General features: G+C 37.2%; 1 protein-coding gene and 1 pseudogene across 1 annotated transcript; both read right to left on the bottom strand.

Annotated features, from left to right (window-relative positions):
• Positions 1 to 6116: 6116 nt before the first annotated feature.
• LOC115984681 lies at positions 6117 to 16276 on the bottom strand. The gene is made up of 10 exons (XM_031107701.1): positions 15923 to 16276; positions 15363 to 15469; positions 14522 to 15279; positions 14262 to 14349; positions 10216 to 10614; positions 8200 to 9072; positions 6953 to 7304; positions 6728 to 6855; positions 6509 to 6568; positions 6117 to 6398 (listed from the first exon to the last, which is right to left on the bottom strand). The coding sequence occupies exons 2-10, from the start codon at positions 15465 to 15467 to the stop codon at positions 6117 to 6119; spliced, it is 3045 nt and encodes a 1014-aa protein (XP_030963561.1). The 5' UTR covers positions 15468 to 15469; positions 15923 to 16276.
• On the bottom strand, positions 13031 to 13141 carry LOC115988229 (annotated as a pseudogene).
• Positions 16277 to 18008: the final 1732 nt, after the last annotated feature.

Raw genomic sequence — 18008 nt, 5'->3', positions numbered from 1 at the left:
AATGTAGCAACAAAGAACACGTATGAAAAAAATGAGAAAGTGATTTCACATAAACTTAGCCAAAAGTAATAAACAGTTAATCTTTAGAGTTGCAAAAGTTGAACATACATAATCATCATTTGTCACACATTAACAATAACATCACAGATTTCCCATAATGTGTAGACATTAACAACAACGTCTAATGTTCGTAGGTAGAAATTTTTGGAAATCATCATTGCTTGAATCTGAGAAGTCTGAAATATCTGTTTCATCATCTAACGCAGTAATTTCATTAATAGACTTCATGGCTCGCTCTTGCGCCTTCCCCTTTAGATGCTTCCTAGCTTTTTGGATTGCGTGAAAACGGTCTAGTCGCCTTTGCATTTGATTGTTCTCTTGTTCAAGACGAGCAAGTATGTTGGCAGGTTCATCTCTAGGTAACTCGGCAGAGCGTGCCTTAGGAACTCGTAACTCGTGCCATCGACAATACACCTCTAACTCACACCTCTTCTCGTATAGGGTTGACCATGGTGGTTCTGCTATAGTGAACTCTATTGCGGTGGTATCTGTACTTAGTTTTGTAGGTTTGCCGACCATGATGTGTCCGACGCTTCCAAGACTCTCATACGTGTATATTGGCATATTAACGAAATCTCTCTTCTTTCCAACCCATTTTCCTCCATAGTGGTCTGTGTATGTATGTAGTTGTTGATCTGTTGGAACTTGTGATAATGCATTTGTTGAAGTAGGTCCAAACTTGTTTCGCATTGTACGATTTGATGTTGAGGCATTGCGACTCATAGCTTAATCAATCTACGAAGTTAGCGGGGTAGAAAGTTAACATTATATCACTGGTGCATTTATAACCTGATTTCACGGTCCAGGCATTACAGTTTCACTTATTAGGGCTTGTCATGTCAAACCCTTCCGGAAAAACGCTATATGAACAGGATTTTAAATGTTCCTAATGTCACATCAAAGGTGGGCAGTAGTTGCAACAGTAGATGTAAATGAGACATCTGTGCATCCAATTTCACAATTCTGTATTCACGTGAGTGTGGGTGTGAAACAGTGTTGACCTGGGTATCCACATCGTGTAGAGCACCGAACATGACTTGACTAAGCAGCAGCGTCTGTTGGCGCATGTGCTGCGATTGAAGGAGTTTGATATGACTACAGTTGGTGCTACAGAAGCAGGCTGGTGATGTGTGTTTAGAGTTGGAACTTGGTCACCTTCAAACTTCGCTATATTAATTGTGTTTTGTCTTTCACCAGCAAGTTCGCAATATTAATTTATTAATTATGTTTGGTCTTTCACAAAATAAATTATGAAGATCACAGTGTTTTCTGTGATTTGGTCATTTTGAATGTCTGTAAACATCATGGTGTGTAAATATGACGGTGTTCATTATCTTTGGTCATTAAACATTTACAGGTTAAAAGCATCACTTTGGTCTCAGAACCATCACTCTTACAAATTACGTAGCGCCATAGGCTGAAACACTGAAATTTCTCTTGTAATCGTAGCCAATTGATGTGAGACTGCATTTGAGGGAATACCTACTTACTCCACTATTCGATCAAACATCATGGTCAAAGACTTGTCGGTTTGAAGCGAGGCCCAATTTGGTCTGAATACCACATCTATTATACCGTAGATGTTGGTGGTGGCTTGAGCTCCTGGTTATATCTGTTTAATTGTGGACTTTACCTTTACAAAATCTTAAACATCAGGGTGTTTATTATCGTTGGTCATTTTCAAGGATGGTAGTCAAAAAGCTCTTCCCATAATTCGTGACTGTTGGTTAGAAGAGATTGCACATAGGTAAAACCATGTTCAACCCTGAAACTAAGCTCTCAAACAAACGCGTGCCATAATAATTTACAGCTTGAAAGCACCATTTTGCTCTTAGAACTTTGATGTTAGTGGCTTGAGGTCACTGTTATATCTGTTTAATCGTGTTTGGTCCTTCACAACATACTTAAACTTCACGATATTTATTATCTTCAGCTCACTGTTATCTAATATATTATGTAAGGGGCCATCACTTCAGGTTTGGATTCCTCATATTTGATTAAAAAAAATCCGTTAGACCTAATGCTAGAGTGAATGAGGTCATGCCAAGTGTCGCTTTTATCTTTTTCGACGAGTCTGCACTGCAAGGTTTCATCAATAAATTTTGTAATGAAAATATGATGCATGAGGAATAGTCCAGGCGAGGATCAAATTCATAATAATATAATTGCTGATTTAAGATCGACAAAAATATCCAATTAGTGGAAAATACATGTAAGCTCAGCAAAACCTCCAATAAAAATAGTTGCCTGAAGTCAAGATATAGCTTCAGCCATTGTTCCAAGGAAAATCTCCTAGGTGGTTCATCGTTAATATCAAAACCTGTAAACGAATTGTGCTTTCACAAAACCTTCGATTTGTATTAATAATTACTATAATCTAAAAACACGTGAGCGTCGTACAGAATTATGAAATAAATGTTATTTACACACAGACTTGGATCTACTTGATATTATATAGAATCACATAATAACATAAAAAATTCTTAGACCATTACATCCATTTCAATAATACTAATGATAGTAACGATGGGCATGAAACTAATCATCATATTAATATATGAAATTACTTTCAACGGATACCATGTTCTTCAAATTGCCACTAAAATAAAAAAATATAGAACTGTCATACAATTCTCCAAATATGTTATAGCAACCACGAACTGAAAATCGTCCCCCCTTGGGTACAATACCCAATGGGAATCATCAAGAGTCAGATGGTGTAGAAGGTGGAACAGGACGTGTATAGTGAGGTAAGTCCGCTCGCATAGCTCCAACCTCGGCAAGAAGACCATGTAGAAGCTGACCATGGGCTGCCTGAGTCGTCATAATGGTCTCCATCATAGCATGAAGAGAGGGAGGAAGAGGGCATGTATGTGCTGCATCAACAGTGTCAACATCACCATCCTCGGCAACAACAGATGTGGGATCCCCATGCATGTCCTCATCTTGAACATCTCCAGTAGTAGACGGTACTCGTGGTCTGTTGGATGGACCAACACTGAGGTCGACTACCTTCTTTTGGGCAGTTCGCTGTTTCAGAAATTTGGCTCCTATAGGGGCTTGGATGTGAACCAACTCGTGGGAAGGAAAGTTCTTTAATCCTAAATATTTGAGGACCCTATGGATGAGAACTGGGAAAAACAAAGCATGCCTCTTATACTTGCTCCTACGCACCTTGACAATGGTTTCGATGAAAAGGGAAGGAAAACAAATGGAACTATTGGTGACAAGGGCGTAAAGCAAGATACACCTGTCTACAGGGATTGTATGGATATGAGAGATAGGGAAAATGTTGTGACAAGCTATCCTAAAGAAGATATAATTAAGCTCAGTCAACTCACTTGAGCTAATACTTCGGCCAGAATCCCGATTGTTTGATTGTCCACAAAGAACATCCATAACATCATCAATACGAGGAGACATAGAGTTTGGATAAGTAGGTGTACAAATTATAGGTACATCAAGGGCTTTAGATACGTGCTCCCTAGTTATTGTAAACGGTACACCACGTATGGACGATGTCACCTTGTGACCACCAAGATCCTCATGCACCGATAGATTCGAGTAGAATTCTCTAATCAAGTCAGCTGGAGGGGGTTGTATGTTTGTACATAGGGATAGCCAATGCCTAGACTGTAGATTCTCACGAACAAAAGGATGCAGTTCCTGTAAATTGATTTGCCTTTCTCCCCAAATACGCCTACGCTTAATCAAGGTTTCAAAGGTTTGCTCATTTTCTGGCGTGAGGAACCTTACTTGATCAAACACCACTTCAGGTTCGGATGCAGCTTTGCATTTTCCCCTCTTAGTCCTCTTCGGACCCATAACTAATCGATGGTCAGTAGTGCAAACACGATCAGCTCACACAAAAACAGAACCAAAATGAAGTTGGAAGCAGAGAACAAAAATTGAAGAGTAACCAGCTACCATGTGTAGAAAATCATGCACACAATATACTGTCTAGAGCAGTTTACAACAACACAATGAAAAAACAATATTCTTATTCACAGGTTGTTTAGTTGGTGCAATAATTGTAATGCATTTTGGTCCGAGTCAATAATTTGAAGTTAGAGACCTAGAGTATATAACAGAAGTCTGATCATATAGGAAACATACAAGTGGATTTAGGAACTGACATATATCATACCATTGTAGCTACATGTAGTAAGTTTCACCAGCTTCTACAAAAAACTGAAAATAAATTGCACAATGTACAGTTCAGACATACAACCAGCATATATCTATACCACACACATATGGAGCCACTGGCAAGTTCATTTTGTGGAAGGAAGACAACCTATGACATAGGCAACCTTACTAACAACAATGCATTTGACTAGGCAAACACCCAATTTCATCACAATCTTCATAGACATAGACATAGAAGTGTGAAGCATCAAAATGCAAAATTTGAGAATAATGCACCAACAAAAAGTAATTTCAAATACAGCAACCGTTAAAAGAGTCTTACTATGTAAAATCCTCGACGAATTTGCGCGGGAAATTGTGGGTTCTAGCCGGATGAAGCGAGAGCAATCGAAGATGTAATTTCGGACAGCTGCAAGTTCTGCAGAACTGGGGAAGAGTAAATAAAAATGGGTAATAGAATGTAATGTCCATATAACTCGATTTTACGGAAATCGAGTTACATGCAATCAAATTTTCAGCACAAGGGCTTACACATAGACCGACTGTCTGTAAATCGAGTTATGTGTAGCACAAATAACAAGAATCCAGTTAATGTTGGAACGGCTTTCTCATAACTCGATGTTGCAGACAACGAGTTAATTTCAAATAACTCGATTATACATAACTCGAGTTATTTTTCTGGGCCCCCAGATATTTGGACTGGTCCAAATGCAGTCCAAGACGAATTGAAGTTTAAAGGTAGGCCTGCCACAATACTCGATTCTACTTGAATCGAGTTCTGTGCAGTGGACACTCACAAGAATTCAAATTCCTCGAGATTTGGAAAATCGAGTTACGTTGTACACATACACCCACCCAGCCCATATATTTGGACTGGTCCAGATGCTTTTGCAACACTATCGTTATTTATTTTCCCCTTATATTCATCCTTGCTTTTGCAACACTATTGTTCTTTTGAAGGACTACTGCAACAAAAAAAAAAAAAAATCATCCATTTTGTGTAGATTTGATTTCAATATAATTTAATTATCTTATCCAGAAGCATGAGTATGATCTCTCGAATTTTAATGTTCTTGTACATGCAGGGAGCTTGGCATTGGAATAGTTCCATACAGTCCTCTTATTCGTGGTTTTTTAACTGGCAAAGGAGCCGTGGAAAATTTGGCTGCAAATAGCGTATTGGTACATATTTCACCAATATTTTGTGTTATTCATTTGTAAGATACAAAGATTTTTCAGGAAACAATGATATTTTTCTTTGAGCAACGATTCATCAAGTTCATTGAATAAAACAGTACCTATTTTAGTCCTTGTAGTTTACAAGAAGTTCCAACTTCATGTATAGCATTTGAAAAATTGCTACCAAGTGAAATTTTGAAAATTTAGCTATCAAGCTTTTCAATTTGCCACATTATATTGATTGACACAATTGATGGATTAACTTCTCACTTATTTTTTAAACATCTAAATTTGCAAACATCAAAAATAATGACTAACCTATGTTGCACATGGTGTTATTGTATTAAAGTGTTACTATATATACAAAACAGACAACAATGTCATCTAAAAAGAACAAAATCCTATAGCAATAACAATGTTGACCCCCCTAAAATAAAATCCAAGAGTCGCCATTCAATGTAATATAATTGAATGACATGCAAAAAGGCCAAAATCCAAACAAAAGCGCAGAAAAAAATACAGCATCACATTCATTTTAAAATACATATGAAAGTTCATCATAGTAATTAAAAATTTTCCAAGAGTGAAACTCTAAACATCACAAAAGTACCCAATCAATAAAGTTGCAAACTGGGATGAACAAAATAGGGATGAATAGTAAAATTGCAAAGTAAACACAGTCTAAACATCACATAATATTATCATCACTTTGCATCCACCCTAACCACTTAGTCTTGGCACTTGAAAATGTGGACGTTTAACAAAACACCGTCCCTCATAATCAGCTCAAATACGCAAACATCTTCTACTTGCAAACTATTTTCCCTCACAAATGCAGACCAACCAGCTGATACGACACATGATGAACCCCCACGTCGTTCATAAATGTATAGCTTCACAGGCCATACTCGGTCCACAATCTGGAGCTTGACAGGGAGTATACTTGCTTTGGTGTAGTCCTTGGTAAACCCGTCTCTTGGTAAGTAGTTGATAATGTCTTGGGGTAAACTCTGTACAAGGAACAATAATAGATATTTAACAAATATATTCCAGCAACAAGTATCTATTTGATCTACATCTTTTCACCTAAAAACACAAATAAGAAAAAAAAATTCCAAACAAAATGTCCAGCCACAAGTAATTCCAGCAACAAGTATCTATTTGATCTACATCTTTTCACCTAAAAACACAAATAAGAAACAAAAATTCCAAACAAAATGTGCAGCCACAAGTATCTAGTGTGCCAATCTTTCTAATTGATCTATGAAAAATGATAGTTAATGGGAGTTGCATTTCTAAATTACAAAAATATTCCATTTTAGTGAAGCTAAAAGCTTACCGCACGATCCTTGCCATTAACGTAGGATGGACGCATGATAACAGTGAAAAGGGGATTTTCTGATTTAAAAGCATTGGCTATAACAAGATTTTTAGCTACACCACCGTCTTTCTTAGGATGGGCTGATCCTGAAAGAAGTTGAAAATACGAAGTCATGCACATAAAATTAATACAGCAGAAGCTAAACAAATCAACCACTTGCTTACAAAAGTGTAACATTCAAACCTGAACCCTCTCCCCTATAAAAGTGTTTGATGATTTCAATAGAGCTGTCATCACTCTCATCATCTTCGATCCTATGAACTTGGAGTTCGTCGTCTAAAGTATAGTCTATTTCTGTTGCAGTGGCATCAAATATGAGTACATGAAACTGTGAATTTCCGACATATTTGAAAACCAGCAAGTGGCCCACGGCTACACCATGAGAGCTTGCAAATTCGGACCAACCATTTTGAAACCAAACCCCCCCAGCATTACGTGTCAACTTGACTTTCCATTTTCTACCATTTGGAATACTGAGAAAGGCCATATCTGACAGGTCCACTCCAAATTTCTGCACGAACTTATCTGGAATCCGCTGTAAAAATAATCTCCATAACATAAATGCAGGCTAGGGAAATAAACACATGCAATCAATCCTTATACACAATGCTAGAAAATAAAAGTTTGAATGATGGCAGAATACTTCTTAGTTACAGCCCCCCACCCCCACACAAAAAAGAAAAGAAAATCAAACAAAATAAAATGTAATCCTGCAACATTGACGTTATATTTAATAGCTATAACAGTAACAAATCTTATGAATTTTGAATCCAAATTATACAACCTAATCTTATAACCAAAATAACCATCCACAGCTGTCAACATTTTACATTTCTCTGTTGTTGTTGAAATGTAAAAATTTTTGGGGAAATGTTGTATTTTGATAATGTGTCTGTGATTTGGTTTTGGGGTGTTGGGGAAACATTGAAGATGACCCACTTTTGTTTATGGGCAGGATTTGGATTTAGACGTAGTAATTTTTGCCACTTAGCCACTTCATAAGTTTGTGAACTCTAAAAAACAAATGATAAAAAGAGTGAACGATTTCTGTATCCTAGTTTGATCCCAGGACACAGTTTCACAGTTTAAATGGAGTTATACATCTGTGGTGACCCTATAAGCCCTATCACATTTTCAAAAAAATGCCATCTGCTCTTGCTCTGTATTTATTTTTCCTCAATCTCTACCATGCGCTTATCCCTGTTTCATTTTTTGTTCATATAAAAGTGTACGATGCAAAAGTACTCTGTTATGTGACTGTGTTCTTCTTAAAGTGTAACCTACGTATTGCAAAATGAAAGTTTTTCTGACTACATGTAACAGATGTACATTTTCTCAAGAATCACAAATAAAGAAGATGAAGTGTACGAAGTGTATAATTAGCATATGATTTTCAGAGGAATCTAGTTTATAAATTTGAGCATACTTACAAGCTTTCCTTCTTGAACAGCATTCGGCAAAATAATCTTGAAAAAGTGTGGGGACCGATCAGCAGGACCATCGTCGTTGTCTCTCCGCCATTGAGAAGCCATTTTTCTGGTTCTCCAAACTTTCGCTGAGAAGAAGTTGAACAGTACAAGTAGCTCAAGAAGATGGGAAGTGTAGACGAAGTACATACCATCACCGGTCCCGCAATCGGGAGCATGCGCACGCGGGCGTCGCGATCTCCGCAAAGCCTCCACCGGCTCAATGTCCTCAGCCGGTATCTGCTCAATCTGTACAGCCTCTCCGTGGGGGGTTTGAGATGGAGCTGACATGGTGGGGTCCACATGCACTAGAGGTGGGGTGGGCATGCCTGGTGTGGGGACAAATATGCATCCACCATCATGGGCAGATCCACTGAAAACTAGGGGCGACATACGAGGAGGGCCCTCAAAGTCCGTGCTAGCACCATGGGATGTAGTGTGGGCTGGAACAGTGCCCTGATGATCGACGGTATGGGATGGCCCAGCACCATCACCAGGCGTACATCGCGGTGTCCTGCCGTCGTCATCAGACAGTACCCAATCAGTGCCAAGCCATGCCTCTTCTACACCCTCCTCATTCCCTTCCTCGTAGATGGGAGCCGACTCGGTCGTACGGCTGCGACCAGCTTGACCACCTCCACGATGTCCACCCCCACGAGACCCACCACGTTGCCCGCCACGAACTGCGGCCTGTGTATCAATGTCAACTGCTTCTGCAAGCGCATTCGCCAATTTAAGTCGGCCTAGCTCCTCCACAAGCTCTAGTGTAAATGTAAGGTCAGTGTGCATGTCAGAACCTTCATCGCACCTCTGTATAGACCTAATCATCGTCCGAACCTACAAAACAAGGGCGTCATAAAAGCAAGAACGCAAGTATGATGCAAAACTTGGATAAATCTGTTCCAAAATCAAAAGAAAAAGTAGCAAACATAGCTAATGAAATCCTTATATTACTTATAATTATGAAGCATCTTTAAAAAGACAGTGTATAAAAGTAGGGGTTGGCCCCCCCTGTGCAAAAATTTATAGTTCCAACCCAACACTCATGAATTTTCAGTTTCCTGTTATGTTTATCGCTATGCAATCTAAACATTGAGATAATACTTCTAAAAAACACGTATAGTTGGTTGTACATAAGTTCAATCTTAGCATAAGTGAAAATATCATAATTTCACTTCTGTATCTAGGCTTCACCAGATTTACAACTCCATTAATATCACATTGCAACCAGGACACATATTTAGAAGTTATTATTTCCTAACGTACACGCCCAAATCAAATGAATTGAAAATATCAAATGCAAGCTTCGAGTTTCAATCAAGGGAAGTACGAAAATCATGCACACATATATCATACTTGAATCTAGTATAAATGCACATCTCCTTGCTGCATACTTGCAAGATTTTAAATGACCTTTAAGCTGTTGGGAATTGCATTCTACCAACAGTTTAGTAAGGGACTTCCCAATCCTAGAGGTCATATCTATCAAGGAATATGTAATACATTAATCAGTCCTGGAGGAAAGGCTATCTAAACTATCATGAAATGTGAATTTATCACTACTACACAGAGTTGCACCGTCCATTTTAAAGTACAAGCCAACCAAAAACAAAAAGAAATAAACAAAAAATAAAATAAAATACAATAAAACCCAACCCAACCCACCCTTTGTAAAAGTTGAATGTAATTATATGAACAAAGGTGTGGTCATCATTCGTCATTGCCCATTAACCATTCCTCGTGCAAACAAATTGGATCAAGACAAATTCAGTTTGTTATGAACTTAAATCATGCAGTATTTTGACTTTAAAACATAATGACATGTCATGCAGTATTTTTTGACTTTAAAACAAAATGACAGAGAAACTTATAGAGATGTAACAACGATAATTATTGTGGACTTTTGCATGCATGATGAAGCTGCTGAGGATATTTAATCCAACAATGGTTTCATCCATAAAATAGGAATTGTTGCCTCACCATGAGTTCCCAATATGCGGAATCTGGTGTTATGTACCGCCTTGTGTGGCGATTGTACCACATCATGTACTCAACGAGATACGTATCATCATCGTCTAGGAGATCGGACCCACGAACTACATTCACTCGGTTGGCCCATTGCCGAATAAAGGGATCATGTTCTACCTCCCAGTTCTTCTCCCATTTACCCTGAAGGGATATCTTGTGAAGGGTAGTTGACGTATCCACGACACTTGGAACTGGTTGCTTCATCCCAAACTGACGGAGGACTCGCTCAGGATGATGCCACTCCACTATCCAAAAGAATATCAACGGCACCTCGGCCCTCCAAATATGCTGCCCAGCAGTGCAATACGCAGGTAGGGAGCCTAGCGTATGCGTATACGGCTCCCATACAATCTGCATAAGTAGATTATGTTTGTGATAGTGAGACATCATACTAATTTAACATTATGTTTGTGATATGTAATATGCAAAGCATGGAATTTCTTGCTTCTAGTCGTACACAAAATCTTCAGGGATTATTGGGCAGAAAGTAAAAGAACAACAAAATTGACCTGCAAAAAATATTAAAAGATCTAGGTTGTTCTAGTCTATTTCCATTTTCAGCCCCATGTTCATATGCTGGACAGGGTTCAAAGCTAACTGACACCATCAAATACTAGGGTTTTCAATCTGAACCAAACTTAAGAGGAGGGTACTAGAGCATCCTTATGGCTGTAAGATGAATCCAAGTTGATGATTTCACAAAATCTTTTTATCGTAATAGAAATATTGTGCTACATTAATTGCATTAGTCATTAACAATGTTTCAATGAATGAGAACAAAATGACTAATATAAGGTCTACTGCAGACATTGCATTTCAAGTAGCACTTTATATTGCAAGATATGGAAGCTATGTAAATTATTACATGGTATGATCCTCATCAAATACTGTTATTATATTTCTATGTAAATATATATTTCTTATAAATTTTTGTGTTGGAAATTACGTAAGCCTTTTCAAACTAATCATGTCAATGTCTAAAATTACATTCCTCTTGAAGAATATGGTGAGCAGCATATTTTGCACGCTTCTAAAATTATATGAATAAAGTACTCGTTAATAATCCATAGCTTTTAATAATTTTAGGACTATTAAGGCAGCTAAAGTGGGGACAACTTAAGGAGTTGCATGCTGCAATTAAATTGTGCTCTCCAACTTTGGTGCAAGGAGCACGAACTAACTTTTCATTTACGTCAACAACAAGAGGTAATGTGTCAAGCGTCTTTATGTTTTCTCATATATCACTGATTAACAATTATTTGTTTCTTTAAACTTAGGCCATTGTTTTCCAAGAAGACAATCGAGGCTGTGCATATTCAAAATATACCACTTGAATACGTAAATCGAAGTCAAACAGTATTCTACTAGACTGTAAAAATATAACCTTCAATTCAGCAAAGGTAATTTATAACTTACAATGTATCAATGTTTTTTGCATCACAATAACAATGTTTGTAATCCTGGATACCCCTATGTTAGAAGAAGAAATACTAAATTGTCTACTTATTAGGCAAAGCAATAACTATGGTTTTAAGCTCATAACATTTTATTAATTAATTACAAGTGATTTCACAAGCTTAATTACAAACCGTACAAGCTTAAATTTTATTTGTTTAATCAAATTTGTAGCATATATTGAGACTATATGCAAAAACAACCGACTAAAGTAGAGCGTGATAGTAATCTGGTGCAATTGTACATATGAAACTTCTAGCGAAGAGAGTTCGATCGTACCTATGAAACTTATATCTATGCCCAAATGGAGCTCACACACTAAAACCACCTGCAGCACCAGTGGCACCTTGTAGTCAATGTAAAGAGCTTAGATTCACATTGACTACCTATGAAAACACCATCAACTAGAACATCCCAAACGGGGTAGTGAAATGCATAAACTCCAAACATTAGTAAGTTTTTGAAGGCAAAGCAACAATTAAGACTATCTTCGGTGCTCACTCTGGCATCCTAAACAACCCCAAATCTCACAAAGGGTTTAACCTATACCCTGGACTCTCGAGTTCCTAGTGGGGGGGCACTAACGGCTTTGTATTTTGGAAATTTCACAGTGTGGACCCAAGCAATGACAACCATCCAGCATTGGACAAGGACAAGCTATGGCAATGGCGTAGCCTATGGTCACTCTATGACATTCAAGGCAGAGTAACTCCATCCTTTAGTTTGCTTAATTTCAAATTTCAATGAAAGCCAGAGAAGTGATCATGTGTTTTACGGGCCAATGATCAATAATGTCATCATTCCCTCTGTTTCTGTACTTAGGCCAAAAATGCAAATTGGGGTTATATTTTTGCTCTCATGTCATGATTACACAATAATTAGATAAAATTTTCGTAGTTTAACATTTGCAGCTTTCCCAACGTTCTAAATTTAAAGAATTTTATCATTTTATGAGATTTAACAGCCAACTATTACAACAGTGAAGAGAAGCTCTAACTCAGCAAATTTAATTCAACGAAGATCTGGAATATAATTGTGGTCATATCTAAGTCAACCACCAAAACTATAGCGAATCCAGAAGGTGTGAAATATTAATAAGCTTCAACAGTTCTAAAAAAAATTTCTATTTTAAAGCTTTAATATATTGAAGTATAACAACTATCAAAGATTCAAACTCTCTCTAAAAGAATTATGAGCACAAGTCTGGGCTAACCTGTTGAGCAAGACTCCAAAACGCATGTAAAGAAGCAGAAAGTGCAAAAACAACGAAGAAGACAGTGAAGCAGAATTCACGCAAGGATTAGGGAAAGAAAAAAATTTGGACCATTTCTCGATTTATGCGTGTCATCCTTGCCCAGGGGCCATGCGTTTTCAAAATATCATTTGTATTCTAATATGCCTTGATTCCCTTGTTCTGAAAAGACCCATATTTGTCAAGTTTATAGTAGGAAATTTGTTGTTTAGAATTTAATTGATATCTTCTGCGTTTACAATCATTCGCCTTATATAAAGTCTTAAGAAATATTGTTTTCAAATTTTTTAGTTCATTTTCATAGCAGGCTAAAAGTTCTATTTTCTCATGTTAAATAGGTTGAAACGGTGTATAATGACATAATCAGAAAATGAACACAAACTTTTGATTCAGTTAGTAGCTGGAAAGAATTTAAAGATGTCATCGTCAGTTTCGAAGATGCATCATTAAAATCAAATGAATTACTTGAGCACACAAATACAACCAAAGACAAATCTAATTATCTTTGGTATACTATTAGGTAAATTCATTTCTCATTGAATTATAACCAATTACATAATCCAATATGTGCGTCTTCTCTTCATTGCATCAGCTTAATGACATTTGTAACAATTGGTGGAGTTTTTGTTTTTTGGTTGCAACACAAGTTTGAACTCACTGTCTTGCACTAAACCAAGACTTCATGCTCAATCTTTTGCGCATGTTGCACATGCTTCAAACATCTTGGAAAAGGGACAATTTATTCTGTGTTTTTTTTTTTTCTTTTTTCGGTGTAAATCACAAACGTTTCCGTACATAATGAAGAATATAGCCAAATTCTACTTTATATATATATGACTAAATTTATATATAACCCATTGATTTAACCCAACTTAACCTGAGTCATGTGAGTTGGGTTGCATTGGAAAAAACCCTTCAATCCAACCCAATTTGGAAAAAACCCTTTGATTTAACATTCAAGAATTTTTTACTTTTGTTTTACTTTATGTAAGGACGAGCAAGTATTCATGCAGGTGCTACAAATGGAAGTTCTAATGTGAAGTACTTCACGATGGACATTCCAATTGAGTTAAATGATGGGATGGAAATCCAAGTATCAAACAAAATGATGGGATGGTATTATGAAATCAACTCATTCCTACAACAATCCAAGAATTCAAAATAAAATAAAAATTGAGGGAAACGAAAATAAAAGCATGTGCGGTGCATTTGAGGGAAACGTGCTCGGCCCGTAGTCATAAGAATTGAGGGAAACGTGGTCATAAGAATTCAAACTAAATTAACCGAATACCTGCTCGGCCCGTACTGTAGCCAGTGACGCCCGGTACGCAGCAAGGACGTGTGTGGCATGCTCTGCGGTGCATTTTGGCCCGCTCCACCTACCAAACATGAGGTGTCAACAAATGCTCATTACTGAACCTTACATTTAACAAACTTTGCTTTTATATTTCACATCCATATACTAAGCATTGATAAGTTTTTTTCGTTTGTTAGTTTGGCATATTTTTATTTATATGAAAGAGACAAATAACGAGAACTCAATGAACGTACCTAATGGCAAGGGGCCCTGAGTGCACTGGTGGTAGAGGCGGCCTCACAACAGGGCATAATTGTGTCAACCTTGAATAGGCCCATAGCTGCACCAACAACAGTGCTCCTCCAATCTGCATCGCATCCTTCTTCGATGCACCACAAAGTTGCCTATACAGCCAGGCCAATGCTGCACTACCCCAGCTATACCGTCTCGCATTGCTGACTGGGTTGAGCAACTGCAGAGGCAGCAGTGAGACCCGGTCCGCAGACCTGTCCATGAACAAGAGGGCCCCCATCCGTACAAGTAGGTGGTAGCAGGCATGTTGCTGCACGACTTCGTCAGCAGCGTCCGCAACTAAGGGATCGGCAAACTGTGCATCAAGCCAGGTGTATCTTATCCTCGCCCCAGCAAGGATAGACTTGTTTGAGTTTGGTATCGGGGGTGGAGGTTTATGGCCCAACAACTGTTCGCACAGCTCATTCCATATGTAGTCTGTCTTCCCAGTGACAGGCAACCCATCCACCGGAAGCCCCAGCATCACCTCCATATCTTGCAAGGTGATACCCATTTCTCCATGAGGTAAGTGGAACGTGTGCGTCTCCGGACGCCACCGCTCAACCAACGCCGTGATCAAGGCGTGGTCGACCTCCATATCAGGAACCTTGAATAAACCATTCAACCCTGCTGCATCTATGTGTTGCATGATACATGGATCTAACCCACCCTGTGGCAATACACATTTACGGCGTCGAACCTTTATCATGCCAGGCACCTCCTGCACACGGACGAGTATTGTGTTAGGAGATTAAACACGAGGTAATTATAAAACAAACATGTATTAATAATACTACTACATACCTCGTCAGCGGCGCAACTCCAAAGCGGACTTGACCGATGATTCGGCTGCTGGGCCAACTGGGTATCCACATCGGGTCCAGGCCGCACTCTATCTAGTGCCTGCATATCTGACATGGCAGCAAATACATTGTTAGCAATTTTCTAACAAGTAAACCACATTTAATATAAAATAAAAGCATAGATTCAGTAAGACATTATATTTTGAGCACAAGAGCACAAGATTTTCAACATCACTTCTTAAATAAATAAGAACTTGCCATAAAAAAAATTATTTCAGAACTATTTAAATCACTTCTTAAAGCTTAGGATAATTATTAATTAACTATTTATGAAAATATAAGTTATAACACCACTCGATTTGCCAAAACCCCTCATCAAAACCCCAAGCACATTTAAACTCAACTCATTAATGAGAAAATCATCATTGCAACAAAATTCTCATCTTCATTAGTAAATTTACTACTTCTGGTCAGGGTTCAACAAAATAATCAAAATCCCACACAAAACGCAACCTAACATTAACCAACATCAGAAAATATTTCAGAGGGAGAGGACCGTACCTGTAATCAGCGGCGGCGGGAACCAACGACGACTGATGGAGACTCGAGGAAGAGTGGGGAAGCCTGATCGCAGAGCGAGAGAGACAGAGTGTGGAGAGAGAGTGATGGCAGAGAGCGAGGGAAAGAGAGTGTACAGGAAGAGCGAGTGACTGAATAGCGTTGTGAGACGTTAGGGTCCTATTGATTCAAACCGCTGAGAATAACTCGACTTCTAGTTTCTCGAGTTATGTCCGTCTGCCCAAACATTTTTTTATTGGGAAAAATTCGAAGTGTCAGACTAACTCGACTATAAAAATATCGAGTTATTCATTAAAACTCGATTTTTCAATTGTCGAGTTACAAAACAGGGGCAATTCCCTATTTAGTTTCAGAAAGAGGGCAAACGTATGTTTAATTTCCCAAAAAAGGGTAATTGCCCATTTTCTCCGGGATTGGAAGGTAAATTTGAATAACAAATACATTTCTCCATTTTTTTTTCTTTTTTTTATTACGCCAGAACTTATTGTCTATAAAATTACGCAAACTATCATGGAATCATCTAAAAATTGTAAATATTGATCAATGAGACTAATAATTTTAGTTTACTAAAATTTAAATGCTAATTGTTAAAAGATACTTTTTTCGAACCCATAAGGCTAATGGTGTAATCTTAAAACCCATAAGGTGTTGGTTGGTCACATATTTATTTCTCATGCATGTGAACATTCTTATTCACAGAGAGAGAGAGAGAGAGAGAGAGAGAGAGAGAGAGAGTATTTACCAATTTTATTATTTGAGTTAGCTCTTGGATTTCATGTATTTTTATGTCTCAATGCTTTTTTATATGGGATATGTACCATTCATATAAACAATCTCCACGATGAAGGACAAATTTGCGGTTTTCAATGCGGTTTTCATAACCTTCAAAAGCCTTCATATATAGTGGATCATATTTATGTTCAACCTTATTAAAAAGGCAGTTTCGATAACTCCTAGTAATACATAATGCATGATCGTAAATTTGCTTTTTTTGATCTTTTAAACAACTTTTAATGTTCTTTCCAATGCAAATATAAGATACTCCTTGAAAATTATCAAAATTGGAAGTAAGGGGAAGCAGGACTGGAAGTGAAGAGGAATGAAATTAGGTAAGAGCAAGGTTACTAGCTTGCATTATGATGAGAATAAGAATGGCCAAAGGTGTCGTCACCACCATAAGTTTTCTCATAAATTTCCTAACCATTGATTGATTTTCTTTTACTTATGAAATTTTCTTATTTTTATGTAAAATTAGAACAACAATTAGAATTTAGACATTTCACTTTATTCTTTTCATATTTTTATGTAAGCTTAACACAATTAGAATTTAGACATGTCTTATATACAATTAAATGTTTAGACATATTTAAAAATAAAGATATTTTACTCTATAAATTGATTTATTTTTAAGATATTTTTGTTCATATATATATACATACATACATATACACACACACACATTAAATGTGATATTTGGAACACAAGTGACTTACATTTTAAGTAATTACTTTTGGCTAAGATAATATTTTTAAAATAAAGATTAGACACATTAAGAATAAAGATTTTTTTTTTCAAATATGACCATTTTTTAGTTATGGCTGCCCCTTTTAAGTAATTTTTTTTGGGTAGGGTCACAAGGTTTAGCAATATTTTTTATGTTAACGTTTGGCTTTTCACAATAGTCAAGTATACTCACAATAGTGCAAATAGATTCGATTGAATATTTGAAAAGGAATGATCCAATAGTTGCAATATGAGAAATTTAAGCAAACATTTCAAAGGTTTTGAAAGAAAATATTGGTTCAAAAATTGTGGTAAACAAGTCATATTAGAATATCTGGAGTTCAAATCATACTAGTGTTTTTTTGTTAGTTCGTATATGGGGTTAGAGCTACATGTTGATATTACTTTAAGAAAAAAAAAAAAAAAAACTGTGTTAATAAATTTGTGGGTGTCCCTAGCATTACTTGCAATTGATGTCGCAACAAATTCCCAAGGACAGATTAATGAACTACTGCCTACTGCCAAATAGACTAACTGCCAACTACCAAGTAGACTAAACAACGAA

Source organism: Quercus lobata, chromosome 4 (assembly GCF_001633185.2).
Source record: "Quercus lobata isolate SW786 chromosome 4, ValleyOak3.0 Primary Assembly, whole genome shotgun sequence".
In the NCBI taxonomy this organism is placed as follows: Eukaryota; Viridiplantae; Streptophyta; class Magnoliopsida; order Fagales; family Fagaceae; genus Quercus; species Quercus lobata.
Note: the sequence above shows the minus strand (reverse complement) of the source record. Positions and strands in the feature narration are given on the sequence as shown.